Source organism: Sceloporus undulatus, chromosome 1 (genome assembly GCF_019175285.1).
Source record: "Sceloporus undulatus isolate JIND9_A2432 ecotype Alabama chromosome 1, SceUnd_v1.1, whole genome shotgun sequence".
Classification (NCBI taxonomy): Eukaryota; Metazoa; Chordata; class Lepidosauria; order Squamata; family Phrynosomatidae; genus Sceloporus; species Sceloporus undulatus.
The window spans coordinates 161,691,671-161,712,508 of NC_056522.1; the positions used below are offsets into that span (position 1 = coordinate 161,691,671).

Sequence of the window (20,838 nt, forward strand, 5' to 3'; positions counted from 1 at the left end):
GGAGACAGTTGTAAAAGCATGCCTTTTGTCAAACAGCTTTTTCCAGTGTGACAAAAGGCACATTTTTACAACCATCTTCATTGGGAAAAAAACAGAAGTACTACAACATCATGTGAAGAGAGAAAGACACTACTGTCCCATTACATTTTGGCTCCCCCCCCCCATGTGATAAGGCTCATAGTGTTGATAGTGGCCAGGCTGCTGGAGGTGGCCAGGGGCATCCAATTGCTGTAAAGAAATGACCAGATACCTTTGGAAATGTAGTGACTCTCGGTTTAACCTGATTTATTTTGTAGTCATTGGTGTAAAGTAGGGAGCGAATCACATTAAATAAATAATCATTTATTTCTTCAAAAGGAATATGCTTGATATCACATCACCTCATACATCTAAGATATTATTTGGAAGTACCATTGAATGATGTGAGGGTTGCTTCAATTTAAGAATGCCTTGAATTGATCTGGATATCTTGGAATAACTTCATTTAGAATCTTTTCTTAGGGCGCATCTACACTGTAGAAATAATGCAGTTTGATTACACTAACTACCATGGCTCCATTTTACAGAATCATGTGATTCATAGTATTGTGAAGCACCAGCAGTCTTTGGCAGAGAAGGCTAAAGACCTTGTAAAACTACAAATCTCAGAACTCCATAGGATGGAACTACAACACTTAAAGTGGCATCAAACTGCATGATTTCTACAGTGTAGATGCACCCTATTATTATTATGTGTGCTTTCTTAGCAGAATTACAAACAAAAAGCTATGCAAGCATAATCTGTTTTGTCCCATTGTTCTGCTTTATTTAAACGAACAGCCTTGGGGAAAGGGAAGCTGACATTAATTTTCTTTCTCAATGCATTGTTTCTCATTCACAAAAAAATGTGGCCCTCTTCTTACCGAGGAAGTAGTAGCTGTGATTTGAATGTTTCTAGGGTTTTTAGAAAGCTTTAAAGCAGAGTGCATAATTCTAGCATTATATTTATCCTGATTATAATTATGCTAAATCTTTCTATAACATGTCCTTAGGAACCATTAGATGCCAATGTCCTATGAAAACAAGGTCTGAGCATCTTGGTTTCAGTATTTCTCTGTTGTGTATGCAGGATCAGAGCCTATTCGAAGCCGGACAGGAAAGAGTGGCACATCAACTCCAACTACTCCAGGATCTACAGCAATCACTCCTGGAACACCACCTAGCTATTCCTCCCGTACTCCGGGCACTCCTGGGACCCCTAGCTATTCTAGAACCCCTCACACTCCGGGTACACCCAAATCTGCTATTCTGGTTCCCACCGAGAAGAAAGTCGCTATCATACGCACGCCTCCAAAATCGCCAGCCACCCCAAAGCAGCTACGGCTCATCAACCAGCCTCTGCCTGATCTCAAGAACGTCAGGTCCAAAATTGGGTCAACAGACAACATCAGATATCAGCCGAAAGGAGGACAGGTAAGGCATTCAAGCTAACAGTAACTGAGACTGTGTTTATCAAAATGAAACACCAGCAGTTGTCTACAGGATAACAGTATTTGTTAAGATGCCCCCTTTCCTTTAAAAATTGATGAGAAGGGAAAGATGAACTAATATGGTTCTCCTAAAAAAAAAGTAGGCCTCTTGGAATTTCCTTTCAATGCAACTCTTAAGATACAGAACCTGCTCAGAATCTGGGCCCTCCTGGTTTATTTGAGTAACAACACATCTTGTAAGAGTTGCAAGACCCATTTGCTTTTAACACAGGATTGCAAGCCACAGCTAGGAATGAGGTGCATGGATCTTTTGGATAGTGTTTGGAGAAGTGCCAATGGGCACTTCCTGAACCAATATGCGAAGGAGAATGCTGTTACCCTTCAGCAGTCACACTTTCAGAATTTTGTAATGGAGTTCTTCAAGTAAAAGAAAATCATACCAAAAAAATTATATATTTGGGGAGAAACAGTCCAGGAAAACCTATATATTGGTGTGAGTGTGAGAAAGGGTATATAAAATATAAAGATTATAGTAAGACAAACTACTTGCAAAAATGTGCATATCTATATATAATAGAATAATACACATAAAAATGCATATACATTTTTATTTTATGCCATTTTTAAAAATTGTAGACAATTATAAAAATGTTACAAAGGGATCTTAATACTATATTGGAAAAAAATGAGTGAAATTGTAACTGGCAAATTCATCCATCCCTGGTGATAGCAAGCCACCCGCCATTGTTCCTGCTGTAAAGAGAGGTTGATAAAAGGATACCTAGCATTTTTCAAGTAGCTACCAAATACAATACACTCTTCAGTCAGCTCTGCCACACCATGTTGTTGTTGTTGTTTTATTCATTTATAGTTGGTCTTTCCCCTAATATGGAGACTCAGTGTGACTTACAGAATATTAAACGAGAACAATTTAACTATAAAACTAGAACACTTTAAAAAGGCAATGCTTGATACATTAAAATTGTTTTTAAAAGCAACTAAGCAAGCTATAGAATTAAAGCTATTTCGGAACACACTAAAGGACTATATATATATATATATACACACACACACACACACACACACACACACACACACACACATACACACACACACACACACAATAAAGCAGCACACTGTTAAAAGCTCTCTGCAGTGAATTTCTCAAGGACTGTTGGGACAGGAAAGTTTTCACTGGCAGTGGAAGGAGAACAAAGAAAGAGAAAGGAGGATCAGCTTCTACGAATGTCCTGTCCCTTTTACCATTATGCAGACCTGAGAAGGTGGTGGGACTGAAAGAACTTGAGAGCATGAGATTACTTGAGCTCTTAGAGCTCAAGTGGTCTCATGCCACTGGACATTGCAGTAATCCCATTATTATTTTTGTCTTTAAAGGACTGCCTGGGTTAGGGTTTCTATCATTATTACTGGAAGCAGCAAGAAGCCTGCTCATTTTTTCCAAAAAATGACATTCCTTCAGGGCATCGTAATGTGACATTAACGTCTAGTATTTTAAAGGCAGGTTGGTGTCTCTTTTGATCCCAGGGCTGGGGGGGCAACTGAAGCAATAAAACTGGGGTGGATCTGAGGGCAAAACTGAGGCCACCTTTACTACCTAAATTGTTGACAGACATAACAAAACTTAAAACCAACAGAGAAGTGACCAGAAGTCTATATCTGGTTGTGAAAATAGCTTTTAAAACCAGCTTTATGGTAACTTGACCATACTAAAAAACCTTTGTCAGAGTACTCAGTCAATATGTGGTAAAGCATGCACCAGCGATAGCTAGTGACTCACTTCCTTTGGTCCAGTGAATCAACACTGGATTTTCTGGCAGCCACTTTGTATTGTCCAGGAGGTATCCAAGATGCTTAACTCACAAAAAACAGCCTTGAAATCATTTGGCTGCCTCTGGTACATGTGGTGCATGTATAGGGTCCCAAATTCAATCTGGGTCAACTCCTGCTAAAGCTAAAAAGAGTCTTGCAGACACTGGAAAGCTGATGGTAGTCATTGTTGATAATACCAGCTATTAATTTGTTCTCCTGTGTCATTTTTGGTTTGACTTCGCTACCTATTGAAAAGAACTTCTTTCTGTGGTCTGCTTTGCCAGTCAAATATAGAGAAGGCAACCAGGTTTCATATCCTGAGCTGAAATTGCCATGCTGCCAGTAGTAACTGTAGAAGGAAAGAGGAGCAGAAATGCTCCAAAAAGTAACATAAGCAAATATGACAAGAAAATTACTAAAAGAATACAGATGTGCCATCCTGTAGTGTCATTTGAAAGAAGACTTTCTCCTTTTACCAGAGGCATTTGTTAAGCTAATAACACAAAGTTTATTCTTAGCTTGTATTATGTCCTGCAAACAGACTAGCATTGTGACAGCACCCAAAATCCAGGATCCTTTCCCAGAAGAGTGAGAGGTGTTTGAATGTTAAATAAATCAAACTAGAAGTAAAGGGCTGCAGAGGTCTCATTAGAAACTAATCAGCTAAGAAATCTATTTAAAATCATCTCTTGCTCCCTCTGTACCCAGACTTACTCTGCCAGTTTGAATAGTGGATCTGAGTGTCCATGAGAATGATCCTCCTTAACAGATGGGGATGGGGAAGAAATCAAACCCGTCTAAGTTAAAGTGCAACTTACACTTGGTGCAAAGGCCGGTGTATGACAGGAGAAAGAAAGGAGTCAAAAATTATACCATATATTACTTTATGTACCTACAGTCCTCTGGAAGAAAAATTCAGCCTATAGTAGACACATGTAACTTAAACAGTTGGAAGAAGGAAGGCAATTGATTAACTATCACTATTTCATGATGGAAAAGCTACTGGCTCAGAGTGAGCCATGTTTAGCCAACTTGCTAAACTGTACCCCAAGAGATTGCCGATTGGAGGCTATATGTTTAAATGGTTCCCAACATTTTCTTGTTTAAAAAATCCATGCCTCAGGACAGATGGCATTGTAGTGATACTTGTAGACTGTGTTTTGAGGAGTCCCTAATTGGCTTTATGTAGTGCTACATAGAATCATAGAATCATAGAGTTGGAAGAGACCACTAGGGCCATCCAGTCCAACCCCCTGCCATGCAGGAAATCCAAATCAAAGCATCCCTGACAGATGGCCATCCAGCCTCTGTTTAAAGACCTCCAAGGAAGGAGACTCTATCACCCTCCGAGGGAGTGCATTCCACTGTCAAACAGCCCTTACTGTCAGGAAGTTCCTCCTAATGTTCAGATGGAATCTCTTTTCCTGCAGCTTGCATCCATTGTTCCGGGTCCTGTTCTCTGGAGCAGCAGAAAACAAGCTTGCTCCCTCTTCAATATGACATCCTTTCAAATATTTAAACAGGGCTATCATATCACCTCTTAACCTTCTTTTCTCCAGGCTAAACATCCCCAGCTCTCTAAGTCGTTCCTCATAGGGCATGGTTTCCAGACCTTTCACCATTTTTGTCGCCCTCCTTTGGACACGCTCCAGTTTCTCAATGTCCTTTCTGAATTGTGGTGCCCAGAACTGGACACAATATTCTAGGTGGGGCCTGACCAGAGCAGAATACAGTGGCACTATTACTTCTCTTGATCTAGACACTATACTTCTATTGATGCAGCCTAAAATAGCATTGGCCTTTTTAGCTGCCGCATCACACTGTTCACTCATGTTCAACTTGTAGTCTACTTGGACTCCTAGATCCCTTTCACACGTAGTTTCATTCAGCCAGGTGTCACCCATCCTATATCTGTGCATTTTATTTTTCCGCCCTAAGTGCAATACCTTACATTTCTCCGTGTTGAATTTCATTTTGTTAGCTTTGGCCCAGCTTTCTAGTCTATTCAGATCATTTTGAATCTTGATCCTGTCCTCTGGGGTATTAGCTATTCCCCCTAATTTGGTGTCATCTGCAAATTTGATAAGTATGCTCCCAATTCTGTCATCCAGGTCATTGATAAAGATGTTGAATAGCACTGGGCCCAGGACAGAGCCCTGTGGGACCCCACTGGTCACTTCTCTCCAGGATGAAAAGGAGCCATTGTTGAGCACCATTTGAGTTCAGCCAGTCAACCAATTACAGATCCATGTAACTGTTCCTTTGTCTAGCCCACATTTTACAAGTTTGTTTGCAAGTATGTCATGGGAAACCTTGTCAAAGGCCTTAGTGAAATCAAGATATACTATATCCACAGCATTCCCTTCATCTACCAAGCTGGTAATTTTATCAAAGAAAGAGATTAGGTTTGTCTGGCATGACTTGTTTCTCTGAAACCCATGTTGACTTTTTGTGATTATGGCATTGCCTTCTAGATGTTCACAGACTCTCTGTTTAATTATCTCCTCCAGAATCTTTCCTAGTACTGATGAAGGAAGTTGTATATCTTATGTTCCTAAATAGAGGAGAAGTGTTTGTTTTTCTTCTTAAGTTTGCTAGATAAAAATATTCCATTACTGACAAAACTTGAAGGCCTTTGCTCTTGGGTGCTTCTGATGGGTTTCAGATGTAATCTGGCATGCTTTCTGTCAAGATCAGAAAAGACTGTAAGAAAGGGCATTCAAAAGTAAGCCAGTGGCCATCATGATTTTTTAAGATGGCCCAAGGAAAATAAGGAGACAATTCTGCTGTTCCAGCGAGTATTACTTTCTCTGTGAGTGAATTTCTCCCTGAAATGCAGTTATGAAAATGTAGGGATGCATGTAAACCCTTCTAATTCCAAATTCCAAAGAATAAAACATCTTTTCACTTAGATATGTAATACTTGTGTTCAAGACAGGTGAAACTGGCAAAGGTGGTTCTTGAAAGCCTGGGTGTGCCTCAGATCTATATATTTACAGTTGGTCCTCCGTTTTTGCGGGGGATCCATTCTGAACACACACCCCTGCGCAAAAATGGAGACTCACCAATATTCAAGCACCATGGTCTTGAAAGGGGTGCGTGCCTGTGAGTGCGTGTGGGGTATGCGCTGTGGGGGCATGCCCCATTAAAAATAATGGAGGTTGTCCCTTTGTGAATATTGATGACCACAGACCTCAAGTCCGAGAAAAAGGAGGGATGACTATATATTTATTTTTATCATTCTCATCAGTACATAAGCAGCTATCTTCAGATATAGCTAAGGATATTTTGAAATGTATTGCCACTAGGAGAGTGTGTCCCAGACTATTAGCAATCAAAATGTGTGGTTAGTGCTGAGAACATCAACTGCGACTCCCTCACAGTTGTCTCTCCCTGACATAATGGACTAGTAAGACTTACAGATTTTCTGACATCGCAGTATTCTAGGCTTCTTCTACTACTACCTCACATTCATCTCTGCAGCTACCACTGTACTGGAGGATGGAAAACATGGATGAGAAACATGAAACATCAGGAATAGATTAATTGTAGAAGCTACTAGGTGGGTAAATGCTTGGTGGGCACATCTTACAACTTTCCATTTCAGTGACATCTAATAAGCCCTGGAGCATATTTCCATGGTTTAGGATAGGTGAGAAAGTCAGGGATCAGGATTTATTTCCTTTGATTCATCCAACCAATGAATAGGAACACAGGCAATTTTATTATAATGTACCAAACTGTTTGTTCACCTCAGTTTTGTCGACATGCATGTACTCTATCACTGAATGGTGTAGTCCCACTACAATAAGTTTTCATTTGGCAGTTGGCCTCTTATTTGAAACCAGCAATACGAATTCATTGTAATTATACACTAGGCATTACATTGCATTACCAAGCCTTGCTGCATGGGGAGGGCAGTGTTATTCTCATATGGTATGTGGGGGGGCAAAAATCTAAGAGATGGATTTGTAGCTGATGTGATTTGAACCAGAAACTTTTCCAGCTCTCATTCTTAGCCACTGTACAATACTATGTCAAATTATAGGTGAAACTCAAGTTTGCTAAATCATGTATCAATAAGTAAATGTTTTCAGAAAGCTGTAAAAGGGAGCCTTCACTATACCAACTAAGGGAGGGATGCCCTTGTTTTAACATTGTGCACACACACACACATATATGAGAGAGAAAGGCATATGGGAAGAATGGCCTTCTGCTTCTGTGCATAGTAAACCTAAGTCCTATTGACTGTGTCATGTCCTGTTTACTTCAAAAAGAATCTGGAGTCAACAGGAATGGCAGAATTGGTCCCCTAAGGAATATATTATCATTGAAAGTTATGCACACGTATCCAGAAGAGAATAGCCCCTGAGGTGTACATGAATTTTCATAAACCTTTCAGTAGACTGCATATATCAGGCTCATAACTCCAGTTGCATAAGATGTCAAGATAGTGCACTAGTAAGCAAAGAACTTATTGGAAAAAATATTGGAAAGAAAACCCACTTTAAACATTCCTAGTCTACATTTTATATGAGCTTCAAAAAAAGAAGAACACTTTGAAAGTTTGGACTGTTAACAGTCTGCATCTCTTTTTAAAAATACTAGTTCACATTTGGAATCCAATATTATGTGTAATGTAGCGAACGGTTAATGCAGCCTTGTGGCTGATTCACGTACCTGATATTCTGTGTGCTAAAAGCTCATACTTGCATGTGAGAACTTTCCATCTGTAAAAATGTCTCCATGGGTATAAGTTAATCTTTTCTACTGATGAACATTAGTATGATTCAGACTAGGTTGCCTTGTTGGTTAGCTTTGCAAATGGCTAAAAGCCAAGGTGCTATTTCTCTGGCCAGCTGCAAGCACTTTGACAGAGTTGTTTGGAAAATGAAATTGAAAGTTACTTACACAACCCCCTTAGGTCATCTATAAACAGGAGGAGATAGTACCCACAGCAAGAATGCCGTAAGCTACTTTACCATTTGGCATCTAACATTTGAGCCACCAGAATGTATACTAAGGTATAGGCTTTGACGTAGCAACAAAAAACAAGCAAGCAAAACACATGTCTTCAGTGTTTTAAGGTCACTGCTTCTACCAACTCTTTTTTTGAAAGTGAAAAAATATGCTTTACAAGAGATGATGTGGCTCAACCCTGACATGTTTTTACAGCTAGCATTTTACTGTGAAATACAGTATGGATAAAACATCCTTGAAATGCATTTCTGTCGCCAGTGGGTAACTGAGAATTTTAGGGAAAAAGTAGTTCTGCTTACAGGCAGACTTGAACCCACAGCTCCCTTTATCTACAAATCAGGCAGTAGAGCTCTTGGAAGTGGCAATCAAACTGGTTAAGTGTACTGTTTTCCTGTTTTCAGTCTATGGGTGATTCTAGCTGACAGGCTTTTAGCACTAAGAATCAAATGACGTTGTGCAATATGCTATCTTTCCCTCTTTAATAGATTTTTCCTTGTATAATAAGAAAGAAATAATGGAGGAAGTAATTTTTCTTAAAAGAAATAGAAGCAGTGGTGGAAAAACACAAGAGAGTTACAGTAGGAAGTTGTTATCTGCTGGGGTTTGGTTCTAAGGTCCCCCGAGGATAACAAAATCTGTGGATGCTCAAGTCCCATTAAATATTATGGCATAGCAAAATGGTGTCCCTTGTATGGAATGGCAAAATCAAGGTTTGCTTTTTGGAATGTATATTTTTTGGAATATTTTCAAGCCATGGATACTTGAATCCATGGATAAAAAATCTGTGGATAAGGAGGGCCAACTGTACAATGTCCTATGTGTGTTTATTTTTTAAAGATTTTGGGGATAATTTTGTTGCCATCGACACAGCAGCATGTTGTTGTTATTGTATGTCTTCCAACTTATGGGGACCCTATCATGGGATTTCTTTGAAAAAAATTAGAATCATAGAATCATAGAGTTGGAAGAGACCACAAGGGCCATCCAGTATAATCCCCTGCCATGCAGGAACTCTCTATCAAAGCTTCCCCAACAGATGGCCATCCAGCCTCTGTTTAAAGACCTCTAAGGAAGGAGACTCCACCATTCTTTGAGGGAATGTGTTCCACTGTTGAACAGCTCTTACTGTCAGGAAGTTCCTCCTAACGTTGAGCTGGAATCTCTTTTCCTGGAGCTTGGATCCATTGTTCTGTGTTCTAGTCTCTTGAGCAGCAGAAAACAAGCTTGCTCCATCCTCAGTGTGACACCCCTTCAAATACTTAAGGGGTGATATGATAGCCCTGTTTAACCGTCTCTTTTCCAGGCTAAGCATACCCAGCTCCCTAAGTCTTTCCTCATAAGGCATGGTTTCCAGACCCTTCACCATTTTGTCCTCTGGACATGCTCCAGTTTGTCAACATTCTTTTTTAATTGTGGTTCCCAGCACTGGACACAGTATTCCAGGTGAGACCTGACCAAAGCAGAATACAGTGGCACTATTACTTCCCTTGATCTAGATACTATACTTCTATTGATGCAGCCTAAAATTGCATTGACCTTTTTAGCTGTCACATCACACTGTTGACTCATGTTCAACTTGTGGTCCACTAGGATTCCTAGACCCCTTTCACATGTAGTCTTGTTAAGCCAGGTGCCCCCCATCCTGTATCTATGCATTTCCTTTTTCTGCTCTAAGTGCAGTACCTTAGAGTTCTCTGTGTTGCAATTTATTTTGTTAGCTTTGGCCCACCTTTCTAATCTATTTAGATCATTTTGAATTTTGATCCTGTCCTCTGGGGTGTTAGCTACTCCTCCTAATTTGGTGTCACTGCAAATTTGGAAAGCTGGGCCCATGCAAGTCCTTCATCCAAGTCATTGATAAAGTTGTTGAATAGCACTGGGCCCAGAACAAAACCCTGTAGCACCCCACTGGTCACTTCTCTCCAAGATGAGGAGGAACCATTCTTGAGTACCCTAACAATTCACCTAACAGTCCATTGTCTAGCCCAGATTTTACAAGCTTGTATGCAAGAATGTAATGGGAAACCTTGTCAAAAGCCTTATTGAAATCGAGATATGCTATATCTGTACCATTCCCTTTGTCTACCAAGCTGGTGAATTAAAAAAAAGGAGATCAGATTAGTCTGGCATGACTTGTTTCTTAGAAACCCATGTTGACTTTTTGTGATAATGGCATTGCTTTCTAAATGTTCACAGAATCTCTGTCTAGTGATCTGGCCTAGAATCGTTCCTAGTATTGATGTCAGACTTATTGTTTGGGAATAATATTTGCCCTTCTCTAGTCTGCTGAGATTTCTCCTGTTCTCCAAGAGTTACAAAGAATTATTGCCAATGGCTCTGAGATAACATTTGCCAATTCCCTTGGATGTAGTTCATCTGGTCCCAGAGACTTAAATTCATTTAGATTAACCAGGTTTTCCTGTACTTCCTCTTTACTTATGCTGTGCTGCATTTATCCTATTGTGTCCTCTGCTGTGCAGCAGTTCTAAACAGCTAAGCTCTGCCCCTATGACTTATCAAAGCCCCACTTTTTCAGAGGAGATTTGCCTTTGCCTTCCTCTGGGGCAGAGGTATGTTTCCTTGATTTCAAATCCTGATCCAAACCTTATCCCAATGCTGTTATGCTGTACAGCCAGTGTGGTGCATGAGGGAAGTCAAATTGACACAAGGGGACTACACTGTCCCCTATTTTTCCCAGTATTGTAAGACAGAATCCTTGTGGCAAAGCAATCACTCAAGGTTAATGAAATGGAAAGCTCAGCTTCATTCGTTCTACTGGCATGTTGAAATAATGGCAAAGAAACGCCCTTGAAATTGTGTTGAAGTGCCAGCTGGGATTTTTTTTTTGGAGGGGAGCTTTTAAGTAAGCTTCTTATGATATTTGATTATATAAGGAAATAATTTTAGGGGAGTGAAGCAGGAATCAAATGCTTGAGAAAAGAATTCAGAGCAGTCTGAGGCACCCAAGAACAATTTTAATTAAAAATTAAAACATTCAGGACAGGATGGACAAAGCAAAGGAGACTACAACTGCAGATGTAAACTTTGGTTAAGACAACAAACCTTTGCACTAATGAAAAAATAGATGCCATGAAGGTTGGAGTCCTTGGTTTCACTCAAACTCATGCAGAGGAAATGAAGTAGAAAAAGTTTTTTATTCTGACACTTCTCAGAGTATGTCAACATCAGCCCAGAGGGAATGTACTTCTAAAGAAGACTTTCACAGGACCTTGAAGTCATTTGAAGCTTTCTGTAAATTGTCTCCACTTCCTTTCCTTCTGATGCCCTCTGGAGCAAGAACCTAGGATGCAGATGGTGGAAACCTTTCCAAGAATCCATTTAATGGAGAAGGAAAGGAGCAAGGAAAGGCCACATCACACACTGTGGCCTCTCTTTAAAGGTAGCCAAATACTCTTTCAATATAGTAACTCTCCTCCACAAGTAAGCAGTAATATTTACAATTGGCTCTCCACATTTGTGGCTTTGACTTTTGTGGATTTGATTATTTGTGGAGTTGATTAATATGTTCTCTCTAGGAATATCTAGGTCCTCCATTGCAACTCTGCCAGATGTTGACCATAGAGTTACTGTATATACTATGTATAAGTCTAGAAATTTAAGTCAAAAAATTGATCCCAAAAAGCTGGCTCAACTTATCCATGGGTCAATGTAAGTAGTGTATTTTACCTCTTCTCCTTCTCTGAGTAGAGTGGCAAAAGGTAAGAGCTTAGTTCATCCTGGGAGCACCCAAAAAGAGCACCAACCCCTTCTATGCTTTCCACCATGATGCTGCTTTATTATTATTATTAACCTTTATTTATAAAGCGCTGTAAATGTGCACAGCGCTGTACATACAATCTTTTAGTTAGACGGCCTTTTTGAATGCTTGAGTGGGAAAATGGCATCTCTTTGGTGCTTCCTCTTAAAAGAGTGCCAAGAGGAACTGGTCTTAGAAAGGTATGAATAAGACATTTCTGTATGAACACAGTAAACTTCGTCCTTTGTATCCTTTATTGCATGCCCCTAAATTTTATTCTTGACTTATCCATGAGTCATATCAAAATCCATAATTTTGCCCCCAAAATTTGCCCTTGACTTATACATGAAGTAGACTTATAGTTGAGTATATACAGTATGCTGGAGAACCTATAAGTTCATAAAGAAAACACTTTTCTAGGCATTTGTAGGTCCTCCAGCATGATTCTATGATCACCTTCTGGCAGATGTTGATCATAGAGTTGCACTGGAGGACCTGGAGACTCCTAGAGAAGTGTTCTCTCAGTTGAAAAGAATAGTGGTTTTTCATTCACAGTTTTCCCACATTCATGGAGGTCCTTCACCCCTAACCCCAGCAAATGTGGAGGGATCACTGTATAAGCTTTTTTCTTCATGCACTGCCTAATCCCAGAGAATCCCTGTTGAACATTGCCACAAGGAAGTGGGTTTTGTCAACCTCCCTGAAGGATTTTAATTTCTGAAGTCTAGAGAAAATGAGTGCTAGGGAAGCATGGTCCTCATTCCAGGAGATGGCAGTGAAAGATGTAGCATAGTAGACAAAGAAAATACTGCCCCACTGGAAGATGCTTAGATCTACATTTTCATGATTTCCTCAGACTGGAATTGTCAGCAGACAAAGGATATAGCAAAAAGGAGAAGAAAGGAAATAGGAGAACTGTTATGCGCTCACAGAAGAGATCATGTAAGACCATAGAATGAGACTGAGGACATGAGAAAAGAGGAGAAGAAGCTCAAGAGCAGAATGGTGAAACTCTGAGAATTTGTGGGAATGGGGAAATTAGAGACGAAAAGGAAAATGGCACTTGAAGAAGTAGAAATGTTTTAGAGTTTGGGGCTAGTACTATCATGTCTTGTTATTTTATGGTGACCTACAGAACACTTCTGAGATTTTTGGGCCAATTGATGCAAATATTCATGCATTTTAAGTCATTAATGTACTTTAATATACTAAGAATATTTTTTTTCAATCCCATTCAGTGAGCCACAGTATATTAAGATTATAAAGCTTGTATCTGAAATAGTGTGACATGTTGTATACTAGTGAAAATTGAGAAACTGCACAATGAAAATCACAAATGGTGTTTCCTATCATAATCATATATAAATAAGCTAGCCTCACTGAACTAGTCTTCAGTACACTGATGCTATTTGCCGTATTTCAGATAGCCATTTTAGGATCGTTCCTGCTCTTTTTTGTGTGTGCCAAGATTGTAGCATGGAGGCCAAAGCCTTTCATGACCATGCTGAAGGTGAGTTAGTGAGTGGCTGTAACAAACACCTTAAGCATATCAGTTGCCTTATAGAGATCAGAAGCAATTGTTTTCTTTTCCTAAGTAGACATGAGATGGAAAAGAAAAGGATAAGGAGTTTTTAATGAGAGAGTTTGTTTTGTAAGGGCCAAGGACTTACTAGACAGCATAACTCTGAAACCAAACCACCACCTCTCCATTGCAGCAGGAAGGGCCACAGGGCATGATGTAGACCAAAAGATTGCTCCTGATAGTACGTTAACCTCCAATTCCTTTTAGGTTAGGATTTTAAACAAGAAGATTGATTTTAGCGATGTTCAGTCCAGATGTGGTTCCAAGGATAACATCAAACATTCAGCAGGGGGAGGAGATGTAAGTAGATATGGTGCCGAACAAGGCACCTCAAGCCAGCTATGGTGATCCCACTCTGCACTGCCTAGCCCTTTGTCTCCCTACTGAGCACTACTTCCCTTCTTGCTAATGTTTCACGTGTCACCTTGGTCTAGTGATGTGTCAGCATTGTGTGGTGAGTAGTGGGTCTCTCCATCTTTCCTCACAGACCACAGCAAATTCCCTGGTCTTAGTCAGAAGGGACACACACGTGCATCTACACAATCAAAGCATTTTGTTCCAGAAAGAAGAGAGGTAATGAATGACAAACATTGGGTGTTGCAGAATCCATAATTATCCCAAGTCTTAGCAGGAAAATACAGCAACCCTGAAATCTTAGAGCGTACTAATGTGGTCAGCGCATTTGCTTGATTAAACTACCAGATTATTCTCCATGACTTTGAAATAAGGTTGGCAATGTGTACTTCCCTAGAAAGTCATATACATTGCTAGTATCGCCTCACCAAGTGGTAGCAGTAACTTTGGAAGGAACATAAATAAGGATAGATTAATATAGCTCTTGCTCCACCCACATTCCCATAGTGAGGCTTTCCTTCACAATGAAATTTGTGTGGAACCAGAGTCAGCTGGTGAGCTAGTAGCCACACTATGTACTTAGCCATTTGGACAACTTCATTTAAAACTACTTGGTGAAAGTACTTCACGGGAAGTCCAGAAACAGAAATCCAGATAAGCTACAGAAGACAGAACATCCTGGAAATATTAAGTAAAATGGGCTAGGCAAAAAAATAGCCCCAAATCTCAGCACACAGCACTGAAGCCAATTTTCTTTCATCTTAGAAAATAACCTCATTCATTTTCCTGATTTACAATCTTCACTTTACTAATAAACAGGCTTTAACACGGTTCTGCTACATTCACTGTTCAAATGGGGATCTTGCTGTATTAATCTGGGTGTTTCCCTCCTTTGTGGCATGACTGTATTCTTCTAATCATCTTTTCTCTTGCAGTACTTTACAAAATTTGGGCACATCCCATTTCTCTTTTTTTTTTTCTCCTGTTTATGATGTGTCTTTTCTAATTTTAACAGGTTCAGATTGTAACCAAGAAGATAGATTTGAGCCATGTGACATCCAAATGTGGTTCACTGAAGAATATCCGTCATAGGCCAGGTATTGTTAAAAACGATGTGTGTATACGGATGTGAGTTTGTAAGAGATGAGGGTCTCTGACACTTTGATACTGCTATTGCCACATGAGGAGGGGGGAGTCATAAGTGTCAACGGTACCCCACACTTTCTTTTTAAAAATACAAAACAATCTATTAAACTATTAACACAGTGTAAAATACTTATAATTCTGGTGTAAGTATTAGAGTTTGATAATCATTAATTGTAAAGTATTTGTATAAAAAAACTACACAGCAATAGCACATTCTTCTGTAGCAGCCCATGTGCAAGCACCACATTTCACAGCTGCTTGAACAGAACACAAAATAGTGTCGTTTTGCACATTGCCATTTGACTCCTCTCTTGGTGTTAACACCAGAAGGCTCTATTAGGGGATGTTCCCACTAGGTGAAACCCCACGTTCTGAATCGAATCCAAGGAGTGGCGTTCCTATTAGGATCCGATTTAAACCTAGAACAGTTCTAGAGCAACCCGCAATCGTCCCCACTACAAATCGAATCGTAGAGGGGAATAAAATTTTGAATCGAGTTTTCGTCATTTAACGCGCGTTAAAAAAATACTAGGGTCTGACCTACGTTTTTCCATTGATTCGAGTTAGGAACCGGAGCATTTAAATAGGAACGACAGCCTTTGAAATCGGGTTAGATGGATGGGAGGAGCGGAGTGCGATGGGGCTGGCCTTGTCTCCCTGGCTGTCTTGGGAGACATGAAGAGGGGATTCTGTCCTGCAAAACCTATCCCATAGTTCCTCTGGAAAGAGCTTGGGTTCCCAAAATTCGCTTTGCCAGAAGCCTCTCCCATTGATCTCTGTGCTCTCTGAAGGGATTCTCCCTGGCTGTCTTGGGACGTCTCTTGCTTTATTTGGCTTTCACTCTCTCCTCTCTCTTAGGTCTGCAGCCTTTTGACGCTGGGATCGTTCTCTTTTCCCCTTTTCTGTCTTGTGTCTCTATCCCACTTAAACTGACTGCCTTCTCCTTGATCCCATTTTCCAACCCTGTGTGTGTGTTTGCACACATGTATATATATATGCATATGAGTGTGTGTGTGTGTGTGTGTGTGTGTGTATATATATGGTAATTATAAAGTAACAACTTTTTGAATTTATGAAAAAACCCTCATCTGTAGTTCCAAACCTATTGTAGAAATAATACAGTTTGAGACCCCTTAACCTGCCCTGGCTCAGTACTAAGGAATTATGGGAACTGTTGTGTTTGTGAGACATTTATCCTCCTCTGCCAGAGAGTGCTGGTGCCATAATAAACTACCATTCCCAGGATTCCCTAGCACTGAGTTATGGCAGTTAATATGGGGAGACGCAGAAGAGGACGTTTGAGCGATTAAGCGCCTTCATTGGTCCATTTGGGGGAAAAAAACGCCAAAAATACATCAATTCACAAACAGTCAATGAAATGGAAACGATGCCAAAAGATAAATCACTTCCAAATATTCCGGATTAACGTTACGTCATTCTGACGTACTATTGATTGACAGCTCCAAATAAGGTATGGAGGAGAAGAATTGCTTTATTTAAACACCGATTTCATGCCAAGTAGGAACGATTGCAGGTAAAAACTTTGATTTAAAAAACCAGATGGGAACGAAGAATAAAAGCGATTCAGAACGCGGGATAAGACCAGGGTTATTTTGAATCGGATCTATTAAAAACGTTGTATTTTAAATCGTTTCAAATCTTAAGTGGGAACATCCCCCAGGACTACTTTCTCAGCATCCCTATGTAAGCTGACTGTATGTCAGGATTCAGCTCTAGACCTAGGTCTACTAGGAAGAGACCTCTTTCAAGACACTCACACCATTTTTTAGCTGTCAAACCATCTAGGAATCTGAGCAGACACAGTTGAGAAAAATAAGCACAATTTTCTACCACTTGCTTGTGCATTTAGGGGGTCACCTCTTTATGGTTTTATTATAGCAAACAATGATCTCAGGCTTAGAATTCTGCTCTGAGATTCATCACTCCTCTTTCTTTGTTAAATTCATGACCCACAGATCTTTCTGAAACTCAAGAGTTCATTGATATTGACACTCAGATTCATGTAGAAAGAGCTTGGAGGATTTCTGCTTTTTAAATTTTTCAGCATGCCAACCAGCGACAATTTTTCTTAGCTAATCCGTTGCTTAATGCTACACTGATGAAAAAGGTATTAGCTATTATATACCATTTTGAACTGCAGAAAACTCAACACATTTTTCAAAGAGCTGTCTGTGAATACGGAAGAATAGTCCTGTAAAGGTCATAAAGGTTTTAAAAATACAATTTTGCTGGGTGACAACAAATCTGATCGGTGGGAGGTTTTCAAGTTCAGGTCTGTAAAGGGTCATTTGTGAACCTATGGAAAACCTATGACCATTGATGATAAGTGATATTAAAGAATATGAGTATGAAAATGGACAAAAAAATTGCACATTTTAGTAAAAGGGGCTTCTTATGTAATGAATAAAAGCTTTCCTGTTTTCAAAGAAATTGGATAAACAGTTCCAATTTTGTAGTACAGTAATTTAAAAGCTTGAAACAGAAGAGTTTTTCTGGGTGCTTCCCACCATTTTGTGTTAAGTAGAGACAAAATGTTTAAATATCTCCCTCTGGACGTATAGATGTGTTCATATAGTGCTAGTTATACAAATATCCTAAACACATATATGGTAAAATAGCATATTTGCCAGTAAATATTTTCTAATACTACTTTCATTTTCTACTTATTAGATTATAGAGAGCATCCATTAACTGTGTTCCAAATGCAGCCCAACAAAATTGTTAAAATTGAAGTTTTGTTAGTTAAAATGGGACAAAGCATAACAAGATGAGTTAACTGGGAAGCTGAAAAGGAGTTAGTGAGAAACATATTAATATGCTTTCCAAACCCATTTGCCTCCATTACACACATATTAGCCCTGGCTTTTACTGAGATCTGCTTCCAAGTAATTTTTAGCTTCCTGTTCAGAATTACTGGCATTAAATAGACATTGAAATTCTACAGAGGAGGTTTGCTTTCACCAGATTTGTTTTTTGTGTGCTTTTTCTCTTAGTTCTGATTCTGACTAAAAGTTTTGTTTTTACAAAGATTTATCATTTAGAGGTGTACAATGCCAGCTGCTCATTATAGTAGATGCCATTGCAGATGTGGGAGAATTTTGTCCCTTTTGTCAGTGTCATTTTCCCCCACATATAGGTGGGGGACGAGTGAAAATTGAGAGTGTGAAACTGGATTTTAAAGAAAAGGCCCATGCCAAGGTTGGTTCGCTTGAAAATGCTCATCATGTACCTGGAGGAGGTAACATCAAGGTAAGCCATAGCCATTTCTAAACCACCTGCCTATTGACAGATTCATTCCATGGATTATCCATGGCTTTGTGAATACACTGGGTTGGATCTTAATAAAGTAAGATGAACTTTTGTTCTACTGAAATCCATGGGACATTTTAGCTGGCCTGTTACTTTTGCCCTAATTATTCTTTACCAGTAGCAATATGGTCAGCCCTCCATATTTATGGAGTCTGCATCCATGGATTCACCCAACCACACTTCAAAAATATCCACATACAAAATATTCCCAAAAGCTACATTGATTTTTCCATTTTATATAAAGGACACTATTTTAATATGTCATTATAGATAATGGGCTCTTGAATATCCACAGATTTGGGTATCCATGGAGAGTCCTGGAATCAAACCCAAGCAGATACCAAGGACCCATTGTACAAGCTTCATTATGATTAAAAATCTCTTAGCTCCCCACTATCACCTCCAAAACTCTTTCCCTTTCCCTACACTCCTTCCTTTTCCCTCCACTTCCACTCTTTTTCTTTCTCATTGATTTTCTCTCCCTCTATTCATTCATTCAGCCTTTTTTTTGCCTCATGCTCTTCTTTCCACCATGCCCTTCAGTTTTCTTTCTCAGTCATTTATTATTATTGATTTCATGGATGCTACTCAAAAAAGGCCTAGGAAGTTCTAGTTTTGAAACTGCAAGGCCAAGTCAGACACAGCAGTTAACTGCAAGAAAATGCTATTGTGATTACTGTGGAGCATGTCCAAAGGAGGGTGGCTAAAATGGTGAAGGGTCTGGAAACCAAGCCCTATGAGGAACGACTGAGGGAGCTAGGTATGTTTAGCCTGAAGAAAAGAAGGTTAAGAGGTGATATGATAGCCCTGTTTAAATATTTGAAGGGATGTCATATTGAGGAGGGAGCAAGCTTGTTTTCTGCTGCTCCAGAGACTAGGACCCGGAGCAATGGATGCAAGCTGCAGGAAAAGAGATTCCACCTCAACATTAGGAGGAACTTCCTGACAGTAAGGACTGTTCGACAGTGGAACACACTTCCTAGGAGTGTAGTGGAGTCTCCCTCCTTGGAAGTCTTCAAACGGAGGCTGGATGGCCATCTGTCGGGGATGCTTTGATCTGGATTTCCTGCATGGCAGAGGGTTGGACTGGACGGCTCTTGCGGTCTCTTCCAACTCTATGATTCTATGATCACAGTAAAAGAAAAAGAGCACAATGTATTTCATGTGGCCAAGTTGAAGGGGGAAAAAACTACCGATGTTTTGCAGCAGTAACAAAGCCCACTACTAATTAGATAGAGAGCAATGGCAGAAAAGAGCCAGTCATCAAATGCAGTAACTTCAAGTACACTGGAAATGGAAATGAATGGCCTCATAGCATCATTTCTGATGGTTTCCAGCGCTAGCCTGTGTCCATGCTAAGCAGAGGGACTCAGGTTCCCAACAGATTCAGATGCTGGCAATTTCTGCGGCATTTTTCTTGGTCCTAATATAAATGATTTTTTTCAGAAAAAATAATTCTTAAGGACCAATATAGATACCCTTGCATTTCCATTTCTTTATTTATTCTGTGTCTCTAGACTAGCCTTCTGCAAACTAGAACTTTCCAAATATATTGCATTAGAGTTCAGATTATTCCCTGTCAGCATAGGCAATGGCTGTGCTGGTTGAGGAGGATAAATAATTTAGTCTAACACATCTGGAGGGCACAGTTTGGGGGGGGAAAGCTATTAAACTTTTCACTATACACAGTATAGGAATACTGTCCACTGTATGTCCATTTTATGACACAAAGCACAAATATATTAACACATACATGAATGATTTCAAGCCACTATTTAAAAGTCATTTCTACTAAAGGAATACACATAAGATATTTTTTAAAATTCAGTTTGAATAATTACAGTGTTACCCCGGGATACGAATGCGCCGCCTTACGAAATTTCCGGGTTACGAAAAAATCCAATTGAAAAAAACTGTTCCGGGTTACGAAGGTTATTTCGGGTTACGAAAGAAATTTTGGTGCTTTTCGGCGCTTTTTCGCACCAAATCGCGGCTTTTCCCCATTAGCGCCTATGGGGTTTCGGCTTGCGAAAGCCTTTCGGGTTACGAAAGCGGCGGCGGAACGAATTATTTTCGTAACCCGGGGTAACACTGTACTTCAGTTGGAGAAGTCTGCCACAGACTGTATCTCTGCATAGCCTGAGAACAGGTTAGAAGCATTGCAGAAGTAAAATTAAAACAAGCATTGGGGGGGGGGGGGGGACAAGTGAATTTGGAATGGCCAGCGCAGGAATAAAATGTCAAGGAAATTAAAATTCCTCTAATATGCTCAGCAGAATTTCTCACAGGAAGGTTGCAAATCTCTGAATCCATACCGAATTTTTACCCGAAGAGAAATTCCAAGTCACTTTGATAAGCCCTGCTCAGGCAAACATCTGTAGGAAACCTTG

The 20,838-nt window shown here is 39.8% G+C and overlaps 1 protein-coding gene across 1 annotated transcript in view; it reads left to right on the top strand.

Annotated features, from left to right (window-relative positions):
- Positions 1 to 20,838, top strand: part of MAP2 (microtubule associated protein 2) — a 329,228-nt gene that overhangs the window by 302,591 nt on the left and 5,799 nt on the right. The window contains 3 exon segments of the mRNA XM_042447021.1: positions 1,109 to 1,452; positions 14,988 to 15,069; positions 18,276 to 18,388. Coding sequence (XP_042302955.1) covers positions 1,109 to 1,452; positions 14,988 to 15,069; positions 18,276 to 18,388 — 539 coding nt within the window.